Below are 20,948 nucleotides of genomic sequence, written 5' to 3'. Positions count from 1 at the left end.
GTAGAAAGGAATGCTACCCTTTTGGGTCTCTAGTGCTCCATATGGGCCACAGTTCTCTTTTCTGGTTTTTGTTTTTGTTTTTGTTTTGAGAGAGAGAGAAAGAGAGTGGGGGGGGGGGGGGGGGGAGGGAGAGGGAGAGAATTTTAAGCAAGCTCCTGGCTGAGTGTGGGGCCTGCCTCTTGGGCTCCACCTCACAACCCTGAGATCATGACCTGAGCAGAAATCAAGAATCCAGTGCTTAACCAGCTGAGCCACCCAGGCTCTCCTCTGTTTTGCTTTTAAATGGATACATTCAGAAGTGGTTTTATTTTGGGATAAACTAGAGTAGGAAAAATGCCCTAAATCATCTTTGTTTTAAGAAGTAAACTAGTCTCAAGATTTTGCTTCTAGTATTTACCTGTTATTTAATAAGTGAAAGAAAATAAAAAATATAGGTGAAGACAGCTTTAACAATATGACAATTTCAAAAATATTGGAGTAAAAGAATAATTGAAAAAGGTTAAAGCTAAAAAATAGTGACCACAAAAAAAATAGACAATACTGAAGCTCTAAGAAAGGTACACTTTAAACAGTAAAAATAGAAATTAAAATGATAAAATAGTGATATAAATTGAGAAACTGCTTAAAATGAGGTAAACGGCAAATCTAAAGAAGGAGACTGAAAAATAAAACACTTAGGAATTGAAAATTTAAAAGGATGAGCTAGAATAATCTAAAATAAAGTAAGAATAAATAAAAAAGGCCTGGATTTTTCAAAATAGAGAAAACCGCAATCACAAAGAGGTTTAAACCCCTTTCAGTAAAGCAGCAGGCTGCCTGTGCAGAGGAAGTTACAGGTGCCCACAGGCTTCCCATGTCTCCTGACCCCCAGGTTGAACCACCTGGACGGGCCTTGTACGAGTCAAAATTCCCAAGAATATTCTTAGGAAAAGACCTATGATGCAAATATTTTGTCAGCTCCAATGATTCCAGTTACGTTTCCAGCCTGGCACCTGCAGCCCTGCAGAAGCAGGGAGGCCCGGGGGAAACGGTAACCGGTTATTTTTTGGAGTGATTAATGTAAGCCAGACAATGCACTAGCTGCCATAGGTCTGTAAGTCAATCCATAAGTTACGTTGCTAGACAGCAGCACCAAGAGGCTTCAGGTGGAGGAAGGGGATGTAAAGAAGTGAATGACTTGCCCTAGGACCTATGGCCAGCAAGTGGGCCAGCCCGGATTTAAGCTCGGCCTCAAGAGCAGAGCCTCACTGCTGGCCTTTTTGCTGTGTTACATGTAGCCAGTCTGACTGGTGTTGAGAGGGCACATCAAAACAAAATAAGCAGAAACATCTCCAGCAAGACAGTTCTCAGCATGTTAAGGCTTCAGGCTGGTGTACACATGGTGAGGCCCAGGGAGAGTTTGGTTAGAACGTGCTATGGCTTTGAAAATATAAAGTAATAATCTCTTGCTGATTCTCAGCTAGCCTGAAGAGTCTAAAAAAGTACAAGAATTCAAACACTGGGACCTAATGTAAGAAAATGAAATTCTTAAAATTGTAAAAAAAAAAAAAAAAGTTGTTTTAAGGTAGAATGGAAAGGATTAGTTGGCCAAAGGGCAGAAAGTTCAGGTGTGAGGTTTCCACAGCAACCTGCCTGTGCACCTTTTTGAAATGCTCACACAACAGAAAGCTGCTTTCTGCGCTCACACAACAATGAGCAACATCTGATAAACAGGTTGAAGACATTAAGGGATTCTTAAGATGACTTTTAACATTGTCCTAATGATGATAAACCCTGGGCAATTCTTTTCCAAGTTGTATCATTCTTTTGGTTTTAATAGGTGTTAAATAGGTGTTTATTAAACACTATGCACTGATATACCCGACTATATTATAATTGAATTTCTATTTTATAACATTTTATTGAAAGCATGTATTCCGGTTTTACTCGATATATTACTTTTATTTTAAGATGTAATATGATTCTTGTAAAAAAAATCAGAAATTGGGCAGCCCGGGTGGCTCAGCGGTTTAGCGCCGCCTTCGGCCCAGGGCGTGACCCTGGAGTCCCGGGATCAAGTCCCATGTCAGGCTCCCTGCATGGAGCCTGCTTCTCCCTCTACCTGTGTCTCTCTCTCCCTCTGTGTCTCATGAATAAATAAATAAATAATCTTTTTTTTTTAAATCAGAGATTAAGAAGAGTAAAAGATTTAAATCCTCCACTCCCTCAAATTGGCTAACCTGAATGACGATAACAGATTGTATTTCCAGATTTTTTTTTCCGAAAGCATGTTATGTACTCAAATAATGACTCTGTCTGAATACCTGGGATGTTTTCTTGTTCCTACACAAACTTGCCCAGTGCTCCAAATGATGTGCTGGACAAAAATAGGCGCTGTCCTCTCTTGCAAATTACATTTTTTGGGCTTCTTCTTACATATTTCCCTCGCCCCATAGTGTCAGTCCTTTAAGAGGTCGGCTTACTTTCCTCCTCCTTCAGAAAGAAGCCTTGTCATGTGTTGTGTTTGGTGAAGTGTGATCCCCCTCCCCTACTAACATCTGTCCTCTGTTGCTCTATCCCAGGTACCTGACTCATAATAGGTTTAGATTGAACCCTTTTATTTCACTTGTACCTTTTTCATATTTTCTCTGAGGGCTTCAGAAATAAGCGCTACGTAGATCTCATTTTCTTGGGTAGACTCTAAGCCATTAGATGCAGAAATCTTGAGTGAAGCCTTGCTTGAGACAGCTTCCCATAAGGTGCGACCCTTTGAAGGGGCTTTATCAAAAAGGATTTGGGCAAGTTTAATGGGCTGCTGCCTCTGGTGTCTTTGATGGTCTAGAAAGAATTGAGACAGTGAGAGAGGAATCAAAGAACAGGAGTCACACTGACCCAGAGAGATCGGAGCGTTGACTGTGCGATTTTATTCATTCACTCATCCAACCAAATCTATTGAGCAGCTACCGAGGAGCTACAGATACAAAGTCAAAACCGCTGGGCTCAATTCACAGTTCTTCTGAGGAACACAGACACCCGAACGGTGGCCATCCATTTTGATGACACCCTTTCCCTGGGAAATGCTGATGTTCTTGAGGGAGGAGAGGGAGTGTGGACAAAACTTGAAAAGAAAGTGTGGTCAGAGGAGACTTTAGAGAGGAGGAGCATGTGTTGAGATGGTTTTGAAGGCAGCAGGAGGTGTAGGAGTAAATATTGGCATCTTTTTTTCTAATTAAAAACCTGAATGTGTTCATCTGGCAAAGAATTAGAAGAAACAGGAATCTCCAGACCAGTGGGGCCATCTGGTGTTGCGGCTCCCACCAGCTCTCCACCCTGGCATGGTCTGTGCCATCTAAACTTTGAGGTGGTGCGAAGAGAAGAGATGGTTTGTAGGATAAAATGAACTACCTCCTGAACCCATGCTGCTTTGCCACAAACTGACCACATTGATCAAGAGATGAAAAACTTTTAACTTTATTGGAGTGTAACTTCCCAGACTGTCAATTTCCTCAACTGGTTGTGTTTAAAGGATGTATATAAATTTAACACTAAAACGGTTGTAAAGTGAGTTTCTTATGGAACTATGATTCTTAATTCTGACTGCATTAAAATCACTTAGGGAGCATATTAAAAATAGTGGCACCAAGGCCCTACCCCAGACCAGCTCGGTGGTTCAGCTGGTGGTTCTTCCTTCCTTCCTTCCTTCCTTCCTTCCTTCCTTCCTTCCTTCCTTCCTTCCTTCCTTCCTTCCTTCCTTCCTTCCTTCCTTCCTTCCTTCCTTCCTTCCTTCCCACCCTCCCTCCTTCCCTTCCTTCCCTTCCTTCCCTTCCTTCCTTCCTTCCTTCCTTCCTTCCTTCCTTCCTTCCTTCCTTCCTTCCTTCCTTCCTTCTTTCCCTCCTCCCTTCCTTTTTAAAAGCTTCTCCAGTAATTCCTTGTATACACCAGGGTTAGGAAATTGGGAGAAGAAAGCCAAGCTTTCCAGTCATTTACCTTGCCTTTTTAAAATAAGATTTTAGGGACACCAGGGTGGCTCAGTGGTTGAGCATCTGCCTTTGGCTCAGGTCGTGATCCCAGGTCGTGATCCCCACAGGGAGCCTGCTTCTCCTTCTGCCTATGTTTCTGCCTCTCTCTCTGTGTCTCTCATGAATAAATAAATAAAATCTTTAAAAAAAATAAAATTTTATGGGCATCTGGGTAGCTACATCAGTTACGTGTCTAACTCTTGATTTTGGCTCAGGTCATGATCTCAGGGTCATGAGATCTTGAGAGCCCCATCTTGGGCTCCAAGCTCAGCATGGAGCCTGTTTAAGATTCTCTCTTTCCCTCTCCCTCTGCTCCTCCCCTGCTTGCATTCTCTCTCTAAATAAATAAACACAAAACAAATGTCCACTACACTTTTATAGCAAGACAAAGACGCTATAGGATAGCACTGGAGAGCAATGTGGTCCAGCAACAATAACCAAAAGACAGTGGAGAGTATTGCTGTATCCACTCGAAGAAAGTTGGACCTTTGGAGCAGCCTGTTTGCAGACTGGGGCTGTGCACCCATTTAGTTTTCCCACCAGTTGTTGGGTGGTTTCCACCCAGGGTTGGGTGGTTAGGAAGAAATGAGGCAGTGCTCACTGGGTGCTTAGCACACAGTCACCCCCTACCCATACCCCAATGTGAGGCAAGCATGGAGAGTTTGGGCTTTATCTATGGTGTTTGAAGGACATCCAAGCGGATGTGTGGCTCTGCAGTCCCCAAATGTTGTGATATCCTTAACTCTTAAATTCCATGACAGAGAGGCTTCAAACACATATTTGGCAGGTGCTTTCACAGAGGCTCCAAAGGCTGTCTCTATCCAGGGAAGTTTTTCAAAAGGATTATAGAATAAAGAAATATGCTGAAAAAAAGCTGCTGGATAGTGATAGTGCTAGGAGCAGGCTCCTTATTTCTGAGATGAAGAAAATAGAATATATTAGTATTTCTAACCAGTGATTGTCTCAAGTAGAAACAGCATAGTAGCTCCTGGTTGTCCTGTTTCCTGATCAATCTGATTTAGACTTTAAAATTACACGAACAGTTTCTCAGATTTTGCTTATTTCGTTTGTTTGGTTTGTTTTTGTTTTAAAGACTTTATTTATTCACGAGACACAGAGAGAGTGGCAGAGGCCCAGGCAGAGGGAGGCCAACGTGGGACTCGATCCCAGGACCCTGGGATCATGTCCTGGGCCGAAGGCAGATGCTCAACCACTGAACCACCTGGTGTCGCTGCTTATTTCATTTGTTATCTGTCAATCCTGCTTAACTCCAATTAGGGATGATAATAATTGTGGCCAAGTACCGAAAAGTATGTGATTTTTTCCCCCATCAGTGATAATGGGAGAAAACACACACACACACACACACACACACACACAGTGTTCCTTAAGAGTAATTTGATCTTCTCACTTCAATTACCTAAAATAATTCTTAAATACTTGAAAATATGAAACTGAATGGTCTCGATCCAGTTCCTATCTCTACTAGACAGAAATATTTTTTAAGCACATTTAAAAAAATAAACTATATTAAACCCTTACTGGAAAAAAAGCCACTTCTGGACAAATACCAAGCCAAAGCAATTTTAGTTTAAATTGGTTTTCCTGGAAAAAGCTGAAAATGTAGTTCAGAAAAGAAATGCTTTGGCAACTTTACAAATCAACACTCAAAAACTAACATGATCAGTTTACATATCCTCTGCTTCGGTGATTCTCAAATACTAATGTAGAAGACAGTTGCCTGGGGAGCTTGTTAAAATCAGATTCCTGGGCCTGGGCCGAGGCTCTGATCCAGACCCAGGTGATTTTGGTACTGGAGATTTGAGGATCACAGTTCAATTAACTCTGAAAAGACAAATTTAGAGCTTTGTATATTGTGCTAGAATGAGGAGTTGTGTTTGTGTTTATTATGTTATCTTGTTGTGTGTTTATAAATTGCCTTGATTTCATAGCCTACTTCTGTGGGGACACCTGTACGAGTGTCACAGGGACAACCTGGTTTGAGGTGTAGACCCGTCACCATGTGTGTGATTTGGGATAAGTCATACATACTGTTTTGGGTTGAGTTTTTTGTAAAGTGAGGAGATTGAATGACATCAATGATTCCTAACCCTTTAAGACTACAGACCCCTTTGAGAAGCTGAAATAATTATTTAATCTCCAGAAAAACACATAGATACACACATCCATGTTTGCACACAAACATGGAGAGGATCACAGTTTTCTTAAAATGCTTACAGGGACTTCCTGGGGCAGTGACTCAGAGCTGAAAATTGGTTTATCTAAATCTATGTTTCATAAGCCATCCCACATTTCCTCCAGGTTTTTTCTTTGGGAAGATGTGTCCCTTTACACCCTCCACTCCCTAGTTGGGAATCACCATTGTCACACTCACTGGCCACTTCCTGAAGCTGTTTGCAAACATTTAATCATCTTAGACCCTCCCCACCTTACAGGGAAGTGACATTATTTGCATTTTACAAAGGAGAAAACTGAGATCAGTAAAGGTGAAATAATTTGCCAGCAACTACAAACAGGCTCTGGCTTCCACCCTGAGCTCCTAACCTCCTTGGCAGGGTTTCTCAGTGTGGGCATTGCTGACGTTTTGAGCTGGATAATCCTTCTTCGTTGTGGGACTCCTGTGAAATGGTTAGTGTCCCTGCTTTCTACCCATTAGATAGAGTGACACCCTCTGCCCCCATGTGTGACAACCAAAAGTACTCCCAGACTTTGCCAAATGGCCCCCCACTGTGAGCCGGGCTCTGGGGTACTTGCCTGATGGGAGTCTGCCCCTGCATGAGCTGCGGTTGCTCGGGTTGGTGCTCTGGGGTCTGACAGAGCAGAAGGCAAGTGGGAGGCCAGCGCGGAAGGTCTCAGGCACCCCAGGTGAGAGCTCGGCAAGGAGCAGACCGCGGGTCATTTCCAGCCCCATGGTTCTGCAAATGCGTGATTTCTAAAAACTCTACGGGGGTTTTGCTTTCTCCTAATGGTAAATGGGCTCCTGCAGTTGAATCACTCCTACGCTGGGCTTCTGTAAAGCAGCATGGAGCTGCCCTTCCTTTGCAAAACCTCTCTTCTGGTCCGAAGAAGCTCATCCCAACATGGTTCTCAGTTGTGTTCATTCTGAGAAGATCCAGATCTGAAGAAATGCAGCTGGGGTTTGAAATAGGATTTTACACAGTCTTGGCATTGTGCTTGGTGGGGTTGCTCTGTGGCCTGGCCCCTGGCAGCCAGGGAAGGCCCAGGAAACGAGCAATTTCTCAGATCTTTCCAAAGCATGGGGAGCCAGGTGCTAGATGTGCTTTGGTGGATTTTGAAATTGAGTACTGGGCAAAGTACACCCTGGGCCCTGTCAGGGGTGGCTATGCAGTGGTATGAGCGGGTCCTTGTTATCAACAAAAGCTCTATTTAAAAATAATTTGGTGGCATCGAGCATGAGGATGTGGTTACATGAAGCTTATAAAGCAGTTTGGGAAGATCAGTAACAGCAACGCCTTGCTGCGTGACTCTGACTGCCAGTTGACCTCTTGAGAAAGTAACTGAGCTAGAAATCTTGACCTTGCCTACTAGAGGTTCCCCAGGGACCTATTCAGTCACCAAATGTTTAAGTATTTACAGCGTGTCAGGCACTCTGACCAAAAAGAGAGCCTTGGCCTTGAGTAGTTTATCAGGTGGAGAGGGAGTAGCCAATCCTTGGGGAGCCCGGCTGTGGCAGCAACACACACGTGTGCTTTGGGGGCACACAGGCTGGACAAGCTATCGTGGAGGTCAAGAAAGACTCCTTGCAGGAGGGGGAAGTCTGAGCTCAGGCCTGGAAGATAAGTAGGACTTAGCATGGCAAAATGGGAGTGGATTGCAAAGAGGCAGCCAGGAGAATGGCATGCCCTGAACACACAGACATGGCTAGCTGGAAGCAAGAGGAGAAACTGAGGCACACTCAAGGAAGGCAGGTCCACAGTCTGGCTGGAGCAGGGCTGGGGTGGGGAGAGAAGGGGTGCAGAGGTGAGGATGGAAGAGGTTGTAGGAGGGACTTACGCTGGGCAGTTTTAAGACCTGTGCAGACCTCAGCACTTGTGGAGGCCCCATCACACATCATATCAAACATATGACAATGTATCCCGATTTCCACCTAAAATAGTTTATAAATAATGAATTGATTTGCAGTTGACTTTTTCACAATTTTTATTTAAATTTTAGTTAACATACACTACAATATTGGTTTCCAGAGTAGAATTAAGTGATTCATCACTTGCATACAACACCCAGTGCTCATCATAACAAGTACCTAATCCCCATCACCCATGTAGCCCACCCCTACCCACCTCCCTCCATCAACCTTCAGTTTGATCTCTATTGTTAAGAGTTGTTATGGAGGTGCCTGGGTGGCACAGTTGGTTTAGGGTCTGACGCTTGGTTTTGGCTCAGGTCATGAGCTCAGGGTCCTGGGATAGGGTGGGCATCGGGCTCTGCAAGGGGTCTGCTTTTCCTTCTTTCTTTGCTTCTCTTTGCTTCTCCTTCCACTCTCTTTCTCATAAATAAATAAAAAACCTTAAAAAAAGAGTCTCTTATGGTTTGTTTCCCTCTTTCCTTCCCCCCCCTTCCCTATTATGTTCATCCGTTTTGTTTCTTAAATTCCACATATGAGTAAAATCATATGGTATTTGTCTTTCTCTGACTGACTTATTTTGCTTGGCATAATACCCTCTAGCTCCATCCATGTCATTGCAAATGGCAAGATTTCATTCTTTTTGATGGCTGGGTAATGTTCCATTGTGTGTATGTACCACCTCTTCTTTATCCACTTGGCTCGCTCCATGGTTTGGCTATTGTTGATAATGTGCAGTTGACTAATAGCATATTAATTTCTTTTTTTAAGATTTTATTAAAAAAAAGATTTTATTTATTTATTTGAGTGAGAGAGAGAGAGAGAGAGCACACAAGCAGGGAGAGAGGCAGGAGAGGGCCGGAGGGGCAGGAGAAGCAGATTCTCCAGTGATCAGGGAGCCCAATGCAGGGCTCGATGCCAGGACCCCAGTATCATGACCTGAGCCAAGGGCAGATACTCAACTGACTGAGCCACCCAGGCACCCCGCATATTAATTTCTGTTTTAAACTTTTCTTTTTTATATTTCAGAGCCAGGAATTCTTTTTTTTTTTTTTCAGATATTAAGTATTGTCAAAGGATCTTGAAAAGCTGGTATGCCCAAGGCACCATGCTTAAAGGGCCCAACTGATAATGGCCTGATTCTAAACTTGCAGGTTTAAACCTGGGTAAACCTGGTAACCGGCTTCCCTCTACTGCCCACTGTCTGCCCTCTCCTTTCTCCACCCTCCCGGAGTTGCGCAGGGCCTGTGAACGCTCAGCTAGCGTGGCCCCAGCTTCTCTTGCAGCAAGCAGCAGCCATGTGACTAAAGTTTTCACTGTTTGGGGTATGTATTTGCAGAAGTGATATGTGAACTTTTCAGTTCACATCCTTGAAAAGGAAGCTGGCTGCCCCTCTCTCTTCTTTCCTCATCTCTGCCAGCTGGCATGTGGATGTGACAGTGGTGAAATGATGTCATCCAAGTAGACAAGGATAGCATCCTGAGGCAGTGGTGGTCGATCTTTAGCAAGCATCAGAGTCACTTGGAGGGCTCGTTAAAACAGATCGCTGGACACCATCACCAGAAAATCTGATCCAGTGGGTCTCAGTCATTTCTAACATGTTTCCAGGGGATGTTGATGTCTCTGGTCAGGGACCACACTTTGAATACTCCTGTCCTAAGGGGTGGGGGAGCCATAAGGAGATCCCTGGGTTTCTGGATGACCTGGTGTAGTTGATCTGCCTTCCACCTGGATTGTTCATTCACCTTTGTGAGAGATAAATGAATTATTTCTTTTTTGAACCTCCATAATTTTGGGTCTCCTTGTTGTGTCAGCTTTATTTACAGCAGCTAACCCATGTTAAAGAATTTAAACTTTACCAAAGGCGGCAGTATGGTGTGATGGGGGTTAAGTATGGAGCAACGGGTTTGAATCCCAGTTATTCTACTTTCTAACTGTGTGATCTTGGGCAAGTTGTTTAATTTACCTACTTAACGAAATTCACTTACCAAATTATTTTTGTGACTCAGCTTTCTCATCTATTAAGTGGATCCAAGGGGAACAAGTTCATGTAAAGCTCACATGCCCTTTCGAGACCACGTTCGTTGGCAAGGACCCCAGAATTCCTTGCCCAGTGGCCATGAACACACCTTCATGATCTGTGTGGACCTCTGCTCTGACTCTGTCCTTCTGCTGGCTGACTCTGCCTTCCAGGCATCATTACAGGTCTGAAATGGTGCTAAGGGAGAGCTGTGTGACAGGAGTACGGATGGGACTTGGATGAGCAGGTTGGAGCATCCTATATGTAACAGGCAGGCAATGACAGAGCTGAGGACAGGGAGAGAAGGGGATGGACTGTGGGACAGAGGTAAGGTGGCCAAGTTGTCACATTCCAGTAGCATGCAATAATCTATGAATCTGAGGATCTAAATTTGAGCCCAGCTTTCAGTTGTCATGAAAGTAAGTTTGTCAAGGTAGGAGAACACAATATTATTTGACAATTTGATGGCTTGATTCATGAATTTAAAATATTTAGATATATAGCCTGTGGACCAGGACTATCTATCTATCTATCTATCTATCTATCTATCTATCTATCTATCTATCTATCATATATCTATCTATTCTTGAGAGACAGAGAGAGAGAGACAGAGACAGAGACACAGCAGAGGGAGAAGCAGGCTCCATGCAGGGAGCCCGACGTGGAACTTGATCCCAGGTCTCAGGATCACACCCTGGGCTGAAGGCGGTGCTAAACCGCTGAGCCACCCGGGCTGCCCTGGACCAGGACTCTTGCCCCAGCCTGTAAGTTTAGAGGTAAGCCTTGTAGGCCTGACATGAGGGCCAAATGAAACTATAGATGAAAAATCCCCAAAGGAATGCCTGGTGCATGTGGTGTGTATTCAGTAACATTAGCAATGATGATGCTCATGATTCTTCTGAGGATAATAGGGTCTTAGTGAAAGAACTTAAGCACAAAAGTGACACTTTCTCACTATTTCTTCCAACAAATATTGATTAAGAGTATCCTATGTGTCTGGCATTGTTCTGGGAGCATCCAATAACACTAGTAATCAATGCAAAGCTCTATTTTCAAAGAATGTACATTGGAGTGGAAGGTAGGGACACACAAAAAAATTTAACACTTGAGAAGCGGTGTCTTTTAGTCTTAGAAAGATCACTTTGCCTGGAGGGAGGTAAGATGGTAGGTAGACATCAGTTAGGAGCTTGTTGGGATATTCTAGAGAAGAGATGGTAGTTGTGGTTGTCTGATATTAGGTAGTGGCAGAGTGAATAGAGATCAGTGAACAGATTACAAAACATGAATATGGTAGAATGAGGACACTTGGGTGATTGATGGATATAGGGAGGAAGAGAGGAAAGAAGTAATAAAAAATGATAGCTAGGATTCTGACTTAGGCATCAGGATAATGGTGATGCTGGGCACAGGGACTGGAATACGGGAAAAGTAGGGATTGGTTTGGAAAGAAGATGAAGGGACCTGTTTTGGACATTTGAGGTTTTGAGATGCCCACAGAGCACCCAAGTAGCAGTGTCCGGTAGGCAATTTTGTGTATGAGTAGAACTTCAGCCAGGTGGAAAGTGTCTCAGGGTGAGAGCACAAGTGGTGTGGGCTGGGCATTCGGTGGGAGAAAAGGAGGTCAAAGCAGAGCGTATCTGCCAGGAGAGGGAGTGAGCTCGTGTAGGCAGCTTGAGGAGATGAAGTGCAGGGGAAGTGTTTATTAGGTTGTGGTGAAGCTGGCACTTTTGAAGCCAAAGGAAAGCCACCAGTGGTGGGTAGAGAGAGACTGGACGCACATAAGAAGGGTGGTTGACCCTTGCCAAGTTCCTGCCAGGGGTAGGAGGAAAGAGGGGGTTGTGAAAATCACTCACCGTTTCACCATGGAATAAAAAGGAAAAAGAAAAAAGAAATCATTTATACAGCCATCCACTCACTGATTATTTATTTATTGAGAACCTTCCACATGCCACGCATTGCCCTGGTTTTGGGAATGAGAGGAAAAAACCCTTCACCCTATTGTACTATAGATTGTACTATTGTTCTATAGATTAAAACAAAACCCACACCAAATACAAACAAAAACTTGCCCCCTGCCAGGCATGGGCTAAAGAAGAAAGGCATAGACTTGACAGAAATGTGAGTGATTAAAAGGCACCAGAGCCTCTCAGCAGGGATTTTGCTTGTTCCCACAGGCAACAGGTAAGGCAGCAGCAGGGGGCCAGGGACCTGGAAATCAGATACCCCCCTGATGTGAGAGGAAATTTTTATTTCAAGCACAGATTTTAACTATAAATAATTAGAGGAATCTCTTGCAGGCGTGCTGTGCTTGATGTACTCAGAGACACAAGAAAGACAAATGACTCCAGGCGAAGGACAATAGCAAATTCTCTTCAACATCAATGAACTTGACATCTGAACCTTCAGTCCTTCGAAAAGCAAATCCCTGGTTCATCTCTTTAATCCTCCAACTCAACTAATTCCACTTAATTACTGCCTAAAAGGACTAAACCCATCAAGTCATGCTTAGCTCTAACCCCATTAGAGTTGTTAACAGTCACTAACTAATACCATTTCATGGAAAGGGAGAGAGGACAGCAGAGGAAGTGCGTCTTGCTCTCCATTCCGAAATGTCACCTTACAGACAGCCGGGAGAGGACTCCTACCATAGGATCCAGGGCTATGGCACATGTTAGATAGAGAGGAACGTTTCTAGTGTCAGACCTAGGGAGGAGAAATGTTAAATTTATGTGTGAGGATTCACAGAAAGTCTGAAAAGGAAGGGCCTTGGAAGTCACTGAGTGAAAACTTATTTGACAAGATGACAAAACGATCCATCACAAGGCCAGTTGGTGGAGGCTCAGCTTAGAACTCAGGTGTCCCGAAACTCCACGGCTCATTTTTTCCATTATGCGCTCTTACCATATTCCATACTGACTTAAGTTTTCAAATAAACGATTTTCACAGCAAAAATGGATTTACTGGGGGGCAAGGGGAGGGAAGGGTGGCTTTTATGGAAAATTTCCCATGCGGAATGGTTAAGTAAGTGGTTGCATCAAAGAAGTTTCCAACATCTGACTGCAAATCTCCATCTAAGGCCATAAAATAAAAAAGTTCTCAAGTAAAGAGTCATTGTGTCATCGACACTGGATTATTCAGGTTTTCTTTTTTCTCCCTGACACCTACTTTTCACCTGACCATTTCATTTTTACCCTCTAACCATTTCATTCCTGAACACAAGCCAAACTCTGAAAAGGAGTTTGGTGATGAGAATAAAATCAAAGTTATGATTTAAGTGGAGGCTCGGGGATTTTCTGTGGATAATTACCCATGTCCCACCTTACCAAAGGGAGGGGAAAAAAAAAAGAATTTCATTTGGAATATAAAGTAATTCTCTCTGCAAGTGTGGGATGGAAGAGATCAGTCCTGGGAATGGGAGTATAGTCATCCCTCAGAAAAATCTTGCCCACGGAACGCATGAGACTAGGACGAAATAGATCAGGAGCGTATTACGTTTTATTCCAACACTGATGAGAGGAAGAGGATGAAGGGAAGAAAAATGAAGCAGGGTGAAAAATAAGGTGATTGGGCGAGAGAGAGAAAAGACAAGGCAGAGAAACTTGTTAATTACAGCACTTTCTGAACAAGGTATTTTTTTTTCCCTTTCACAAGATAGAAGCTATTGAATAATTCATGCCAAGCGTGGCAAGGCTGCCTTTTTCCCTGGGTGATGCAGAGCTGAGAACCAGAGCGCTCCGTGTGGGTTCAGCACCGCGGCCAGCACCCTGGCTCCGCGCGCCGCCGGCGCTCCCCGCAGCTCCGCTCCCGCCGCGCCCGAGCCCGGCGCCCGCCCGCGCTCCTGCCGCGCCGCCCGCCCGGAGGCCTCCCCGCGCCCGCGGGCTGCTGCCCTCTGCCCCGGGCCGAGCGTGCGGCCGCCGCCGGGGAGGCGCGGGCCCCGGCTCCCGGCCCTGACGCCGGCGCAGCGTCTCCTGCCGATGCGGGGACCACGGACGCGGCCGTGAGGAGGTGTCTCCGGGCGCCCCTGCCTCCGCCACCGCCCGCCGAGGACCAGCCCCAGAGTCAGGTACCCCCGCCCCCCGCGCCCCGGCGCTGCCCCCGGCTGGGCGGCGTCTGCCTTCTGGACACCGCGGGCGCCGTCCGGCCGCCACTCCGTGCGTGTGCGCGTGCTTCGGGGACGACAGGAGCCTGCTGCCGGCGCCCCGTCCCGGGGCCCCCCGCCGCCCGCCCCGCCCGGGGGGGCCTGTCCCCGCGCGCCGGAGCCACTCCCGAGGGGGCACCCGTCCTCGGCCACGCGGCCCCCGCCCCCGCCCCCGCTCCCGCAGGCCGCTAGTCCGCCCCCCGCGTCGCCGGCGCAGGGCCCGGGGGCCGTGCGCGCCCTCCGTGCGGGCGGCTGTCGGGATGGGCCGCGCCGGGCGGAGCTGAGGCTGGCGGCGAGGTGCGAAGAGCCGGCCAGCATGACCAACTCCTCCTCCGCGTCCACGTCCTCCACCACCGGGGGCTCGCTGCTGCTGCTCTGCGAGGAAGAGGAGTCGTGGGCGGGCCGGCGCATCCCCGTGTCCCTCCTGTACTCGGGGCTGGCCATCGGGGGCACGCTGGCCAACGGCATGGTCATCTACCTCGTGTCGTCCTTCCGAAAGCTGCAGACCACCAGCAACGCCTTCATCGTGAACGGCTGCGCCGCCGACCTGAGCGTGTGCGCCCTCTGGATGCCGCAGGAGGCGGTGCTCGGGCTGCTGCCCGCCGGCGCGGCGGAGCCCCCCGCGGGCTGGGACGGCGCGGGCGGCAGCTACCGCCTGCTGCGGGGCGGGCTGCTGGGCCTGGGGCTCACCGTGTCCCTCCTGTCCCACTGCCTGGTGGCCCTGAACCGCTACCTGCTCATCACCCGGGCGCCCGCCACCTACCAGGCGCTGTACCAGCGGCGCCACACGGCGGGCATGCTGGCGCTGTCCTGGGCGCTGGCGCTGGCGCTCGTGCTGCTGCTGCCGCCCTGGGCCCCGCGGCCCGGCGCCGCGCCCCCGCGCCTGCACTACCCCGCGCTGCTGGCGGCCGCCGCGCTGCTGGCGCAGACGGCGCTGCTGCTGCACTGCTACCTGGGCATCGTGCGCCGCGTGCGCGTCAGCGTCAAGCGGGTCAGCGTCCTCAACTTCCACCTGCTGCACCAGCTGCCCGGCTGCGCCGCCGCCGCCGCCGCCTTCCCGGGCGCCCCGCACGCCCCGGGCCCCGGCGGCACGGCGCACCCGGCGCAGGCCCAGCCCCTGCCGCCCGCGCTGCAGCCCCGCCGGGCGCAGCGGCGTCTCAGCGGCCTGTCGGTGCTGCTGCTCTGCTGCGTCTTCCTGCTGGCCACGCAGCCGCTGGCCTGGGTGAGCCTGGCCAGCGGCTTCTCGCTGCCCGTGCCCTGGGGCGTGCAGGCGGCCAGCTGGCTGCTGTGCTGCGCCCTGTCGGCGCTCAACCCGCTGCTCTACACCTGGAGGAACGAGGAGTTCCGCCGCTCCGTGCGCTCCGTCCTGCCCGGCGTTGGGGACGCGGCCGCCGCCGCCGCCGCCGCCACGGCGGTGCCCGCGGTGTCCCAGGCGCAGCTGGGCACCCGCGCCGCCGGCCAGCACTGGTGACCCGGCCGGGCCCCGGAGGGCGCCCCCCGCCCCCGCCCGCCAGGACCCCGCCAGGACCCCGCCAGGACCCCGCCAGGACCCCGGCAGGCCCCGCCCTGAGCCGCGGCGACGGCGGCGCCCGGGACCCCAGGCCTCCCCCGAGGGGCTCCCCGAGGCCCCTGTGCGCAGACACCCGAGTTTTAGCCTCTGTTTCTGTGTTTTAGAGAAATCCTGAAGTCGAAACACCGGAAACTTCAAGGACTTGCTACACTGACATTTTTTAAAAAAGGACAGGTTCATTTATCTCCGCGCTGTCCTGCGAAGGGAGCTGTGATAAGGCCTGGACTGCGGGGCCCCCCCGCCGCGATAAGGCCTGGATTGCGCCCCCTCCGAGGCCTAGATTGCGGGGTCCCCCCCGCCGCGATAAGGCCTGGATTGCCGCCCCCTCCGAGGCCTGGATTGCGCCCCCTGCGAGGCCTGGATTGCGCCCCCTGCGAGGCCTGGATTGCGCCCCCTCCGAGGCCTGGATTGCGCCCCCTGCGAGGCCTGGATTGCGCCCCCTCCGAGGCCTAGATTGCGGGGTCCCCCCCGCCGCGATAAGGCCTGGATTGCCGCCCCCTCCGAGGCCTGGATTGCGCCCCCTCCGAGGCCTGGATTGCGCCCCCTGCGAGGCCTGGATTGCGCCCCTCCGAGGCCTGGATTGCGCCCCTCGCCTCCCGCACCAGCACCAGCGCGCGGGCCAGAGCGGCCGGTACCGCCGCAGCGAGCGGCCTTCCGGGAGCCGCTGGGGAAGTAGCTGGTCGTGGACGAAGCCTCCGTCCTCCGCAGCCCGCACTACCCTGGGGAGCGAAGCCGCAGATGTGCCCGCCAGCAGGAGCCGCCGCTAAGACCTCAAGCCCTTTATTCTTAAAAGGGTTTTTATAAAGTCGGGCCGTTAGCCAGTGAGAAAAGAGAAAACAGATCGATTACTTGAGCCCCGTGTTCGCACGTCTAAGACTCCACACGGGCACAGCGGGTTAAAGCGGGGATTTCCCATTGTGCCCATTGACGGTCTGAGCCAGCCATGGAATTGTGAAGACACAGAAGGGGTGTTTTAGGTGCCAGTTTCATGTTTCCTATAGCATGCACACGTGTGGCTACCTTCATTTGTAATCAGTTTACTTGCCTTATGAGTGTGATCGCAGCTTTGAACATTCTGTACTATAATGGTTGCTAAGGAGAATGAATCCTTCTGTTTTCTCTTTAACATTTAAAATATCTCAATGCACATGCTATAATTAAACACTAATAATGCCATGACTGCAGAGCTAACGTTAGCTGCTATTGCATGCTCCTAGATGCTAGAACTTACTGGGCATGTGGTTTACTAAAGCAATACCCATTAGACAAGGACATTTTACTTCTTCCAGACACCAGGAGAAGTGGCCTTCAATTCTTGGAAAAGAGACACAGAGACACCCTGGCTACCTACCTTTCTTGTCTTGACCCAATTTATGAGAAACTCCCAGTTGGGACTTTATCTCGCAAGTGGAACCACAGTCAAGATGGATCAATAATCATGGTTTTGGCTCTGTAAAGCGGTCTGTGCTCTTTTAGGGTTTAGACAAGCCACACATTAGAAAGCAACACTGTTTTCTATGTAGTTCGTATACATATGACCACGACACTCGACGTTAATATTGTGTCTGTTGAAAGAGGTGTAATAGACTCCGTTATATATAGCAAACAGTTCCAGTGGGAATCTGTCTTAAAATGTACGGTTCGAGGCTGGTCTTTGGTTTACCGAATTTATTTAGAAATAGCTGAGATGCAAAATCATGTGAAGTCACTTCATAAAATTAAGGTGGGGAAAAAAGTAATTTAAGATAATCATCTATTAGCATCATGACTGCTAACTACATCAAATCTGGGGCCGAGCAACCTCAATTACCTGCCTGTGTGGTTCAGAACAAAGAACAGCTTGCTCTGTTGCACTCTTGAACATTGTGTAAGTTAGGACAGCGGGAACATGCGTGCATTTGAATAATTGCACTTACTAGGGCATTTGAATAATTATGGGAGGTGCAGGAAACTTAGACATGTTTGTAGTAAAACGAAACAGATTATGTTCATTACCAATAACAGGTCAGCAGTCATTTTATTAATCTATCCCCTTTGTGCATGTACCGTTTCTCTCTCACTAAGGTTTCATCTATTCCCATTTTCCTTGATTCAAAGATTTAATTATGATTCAAATATTTAATTAAAGTTCAGACAACTATCTCTCTGAGTGTTTTTCTTCTGTCTCTGGTCTTCTTGTATATCTCCTCGAGAACACTGTAGCAGAGGACACTGTATTCCACAGCAGTAGTGATGAGGGTAACTTCTTCGTTCTGGCTTAATTTTATTTTTAGTTTCTCAAATTATTTCTACCTTATATAATCAAATAGGGTCGGATGCCAGCATTAAAAGGAAACGGATATGATTTGCTTTCTGTAAACATAACTGAATTAGGGAATAGGTTGCAACAGCAACAGAGAGCTTGCTTTGGGGCGGTGGGGCGGGGTGGGGGGGACACTTTTTCTAAATCTCTATTGAAGTGGTCTTCTTTTAATCAGCCCTTTATTTTTGTTTCTCACTGTGGATGCGGCAAATGATTGCTCCTGCTGTTCCCCAAAGCACTTGCGACACATATGAACTTAGCTTTTCAAATACCCGGTATCTTCCAGCGTTTCTGGTGAACACTGAGAACCACCTTAGGCTGGCTCGGTGCCATTTGGGAGACCTCCTTTAGGTTATATTTACTGGTAATTAACTCCACAGGACTGATTCACTTTTAATTTCGAAGTAGCAATGATGTGTCTAAAAATGCCTTACCAGGGCAATAGCTGGAGTGTTGGAGTTATTGCTTTTACGAATTAAGTTAATGGAGATTGTGTTCTTATTTAAATGAAACCACATATTATCCACTCAGGAATAAAATATCCTAATTGCTGTTGTGGGCTGCCCTACTTTGCCTTTTCTACTTTTCTGCTTTAGGTATATGCCTGTTAATACATATAGCACCCGCAGTCTAACCCCCCCCACTTCCCTCCCCCTTGCACTTTAATGGTTAAATTCTAGGATGTAACAGGTGTTAGTTACTCCTAGCACTTCTTCCCTCCAAAATGAAGTACGTTCATAAACATTAACTCTGTCACACAAAGGCATCCACAGGTGGTTTTTGTTTTAAACACTATAAGGCTCTAACTTTCTGATAGAGAAAGCCCTGGAAAAGATCTGCTCACCAAGAGAATGTTGGTCTGCTTGGGCCTCCTGGTCCAATGCATCCCTGTCCTTCTGATGACAACCATATCGATCAACTTCGCTCTTTCACGTGTCAACTTTATTCCATTCCTCCAGGCACTCAGACGATGCTCATCTGGCTCTTTGGCGGTCCTGGGAGCTGACTTGACAAAAGACATCAGTTGCATAAGTTTGAGAACAATTGTAGATGGCACTTACTTTCAGAGGCGTTTGTGGGTTGTGGGGCAAGAATGGAGCTCCAGATGGGAGTTCTTGGTCTGTAGGAACAAAGGTGGGGGTGGGGGGACCCTTTCTCTCTTCCTCTACTCTCTCCTTTGGTACCTTAGGAGCCTCACACCTATGTGAGCAGCCTCAGCCCCACAGGTCTAAGCTCTGCCTGTATCCACCTGTCAACCAGCCACCTGCTAGAGCATGTCCTAGAGATGGCCCCAAGACATTTAGACAGGAAATTCCAGGGTTCCAGGTACCATACCAGGACTTGTTGAGGAGGCACAGGCTGCAGGCAAGGACCTTTCCTTGGGATTTCTTTCCCTCTGGAAAGGAGAATGACCAGAGGTGGGTGGGAGCAGGCCCTTTAAAGCGTGAAACCCAGGTTGGGACCCACGTGTCTCAAGTCGAAGGTGGATACTGCTTTCACGGGGGTCCTCCTCAGGTAGCCTTTCCTGGCTTCTCCCACCTGCAGGAATTCCTTAACCAGGTGCTCCCAGGGACCTATCCCAGGAATCCTATGAGGCCTGGGGGGGATGCTGAGGAGGGAGTGGAAACTGTGGAGGTGAAACAATGATGCATACGTGGGGCGTGTTACACGGGTGTCGTGACTCGTGTGCATATTTGCAAACTTTCACAGTGAAAGTTGAAAAAAGTAAAGCCAAATTCTGAAAAAAAGAAAGCAAGCTGAAAAGAAGGAAGGAAATGAAAAAGTAAGGAAAGAAAAGTAGCTAATGTGCCTAAGGTCATGTAGCAATTAAACAGAAAAGCTGGAGCTTAAACCTTTTGTCTGACTCCAGAGCGTGGGAAGTCAGCACTGTGCTATAGGATGAAATCAGGAGTTTTCATTGGGGTGTGCAATTCCCTCCACGGTGTGACTATTCCCTAATCTCCCCGATTACTTTCGCTCCTCCTGGCATCCTTCGCCATAGCCTGGTTGGTCCATACATTGACGTCAAAAGTGCCCCATGGTCTGTGTCTGAGCCTTGTTCATTCAGAGCGCTTCCTGGAGTGTCTTGGAGTCTCCTCACTTACCCAATCCTCATCCTTCCTTCCCAGAGGTTCACTTAGTTTCTAGGTCCTCATGAAAGCCCTGCCCACCCCCATTCCCCAGCCATAAACTCTGCCTCCACAGAATTCCTGGGCTGCTTTGTTCTCTGTCTCTTCTCTTCGTTTTAAGATGTGTGTCGTCTTCAAAATTAGGTTTTAGGGCAGCCCGGGTGGCTCAGCGGTTTAGTCCTCCTTCAGCTCAGGGCGTGATCTTGGAGACCCGAGATTGAGTCCCACGTCGGGCTCCCTGCATGGAGCCTGCTTCTCCTTTTGCCTGTGTCTCTGCCTCTCTCATGAATAAATAAATAAAATCTTTAACCCCCCCCCAAAAAAACTAGGTTTTGGTTTATTTTTCATTCCTTTGATTTTTTGTTAGAACATATACTGCCTTGTATCTATTACTAAGCAGTTACCTGAAATATGTTAGAAAATTAATATATGTTTATAGTTAAAAAAGAGTAATTTTGAAAGAAAAAAAAAAGATCTGGTTCTTTCCCTCACACGTGTATTTTTCTCTTAATGAAACAGACCCAAGCATAAATTACATACCCTTGCAAAAGGATATCCCAGAGTAGCAATGTAGGGGTGAACCATGTGCATAAATCACAAGCTGTCAGTGCTGTCATTCGGGGGAGATTTACACTCTTGTTATCCAAGTTCTTTTGGTATTCTGAACAAATACTCAGTAATTATAC

The 20,948-nt window shown here is 47.9% G+C and overlaps 2 protein-coding genes across 5 annotated transcripts in view; both read left to right on the top strand.

Annotated features, from left to right (window-relative positions):
- Positions 1-20,948, top strand: part of CDC14A (cell division cycle 14A) — a 292,061-nt gene that overhangs the window by 187,359 nt on the left and 83,754 nt on the right. The window contains exon 16 of one of the 4 annotated variants that reach the window (XM_038541205.1): positions 12,421-13,035. The exons of the other annotated variants lie outside the window; for them this stretch is intronic. Coding sequence (XP_038397133.1) covers positions 12,421-12,435 — 15 coding nt within the window. The 3' untranslated portion in view covers positions 12,436-13,035. Of the gene's footprint in view, positions 1-12,420; positions 13,036-20,948 lie in introns of those variants that run through there. 4 annotated transcript variants of the gene reach the window in all.
- On the top strand, positions 14,482-15,732 carry GPR88 (G protein-coupled receptor 88). Its single transcript, XM_038541211.1, has one exon. The coding sequence runs from the start codon at positions 14,578-14,580 to the stop codon at positions 15,730-15,732; it is 1,155 nt and encodes a 384-aa protein (XP_038397139.1). The 5' UTR covers positions 14,482-14,577.

The sequence above is a fragment of the Canis lupus genome, chromosome 6 (genome assembly GCF_011100685.1).
Source record: "Canis lupus familiaris isolate Mischka breed German Shepherd chromosome 6, alternate assembly UU_Cfam_GSD_1.0, whole genome shotgun sequence".
Classification (NCBI taxonomy): Eukaryota; Metazoa; Chordata; class Mammalia; order Carnivora; family Canidae; genus Canis; species Canis lupus.
This window is presented reverse-complemented; position numbering and strand designations above follow the sequence as displayed.

Excerpts from the sequence above, each read along its gene's own strand:
- GPR88 (XM_038541211.1), top strand. The coding sequence starts at position 14,578 with ATGACCAACTCCTCCTCCGCGTCCACGTCCTCCACCACCGGGGGCTCG.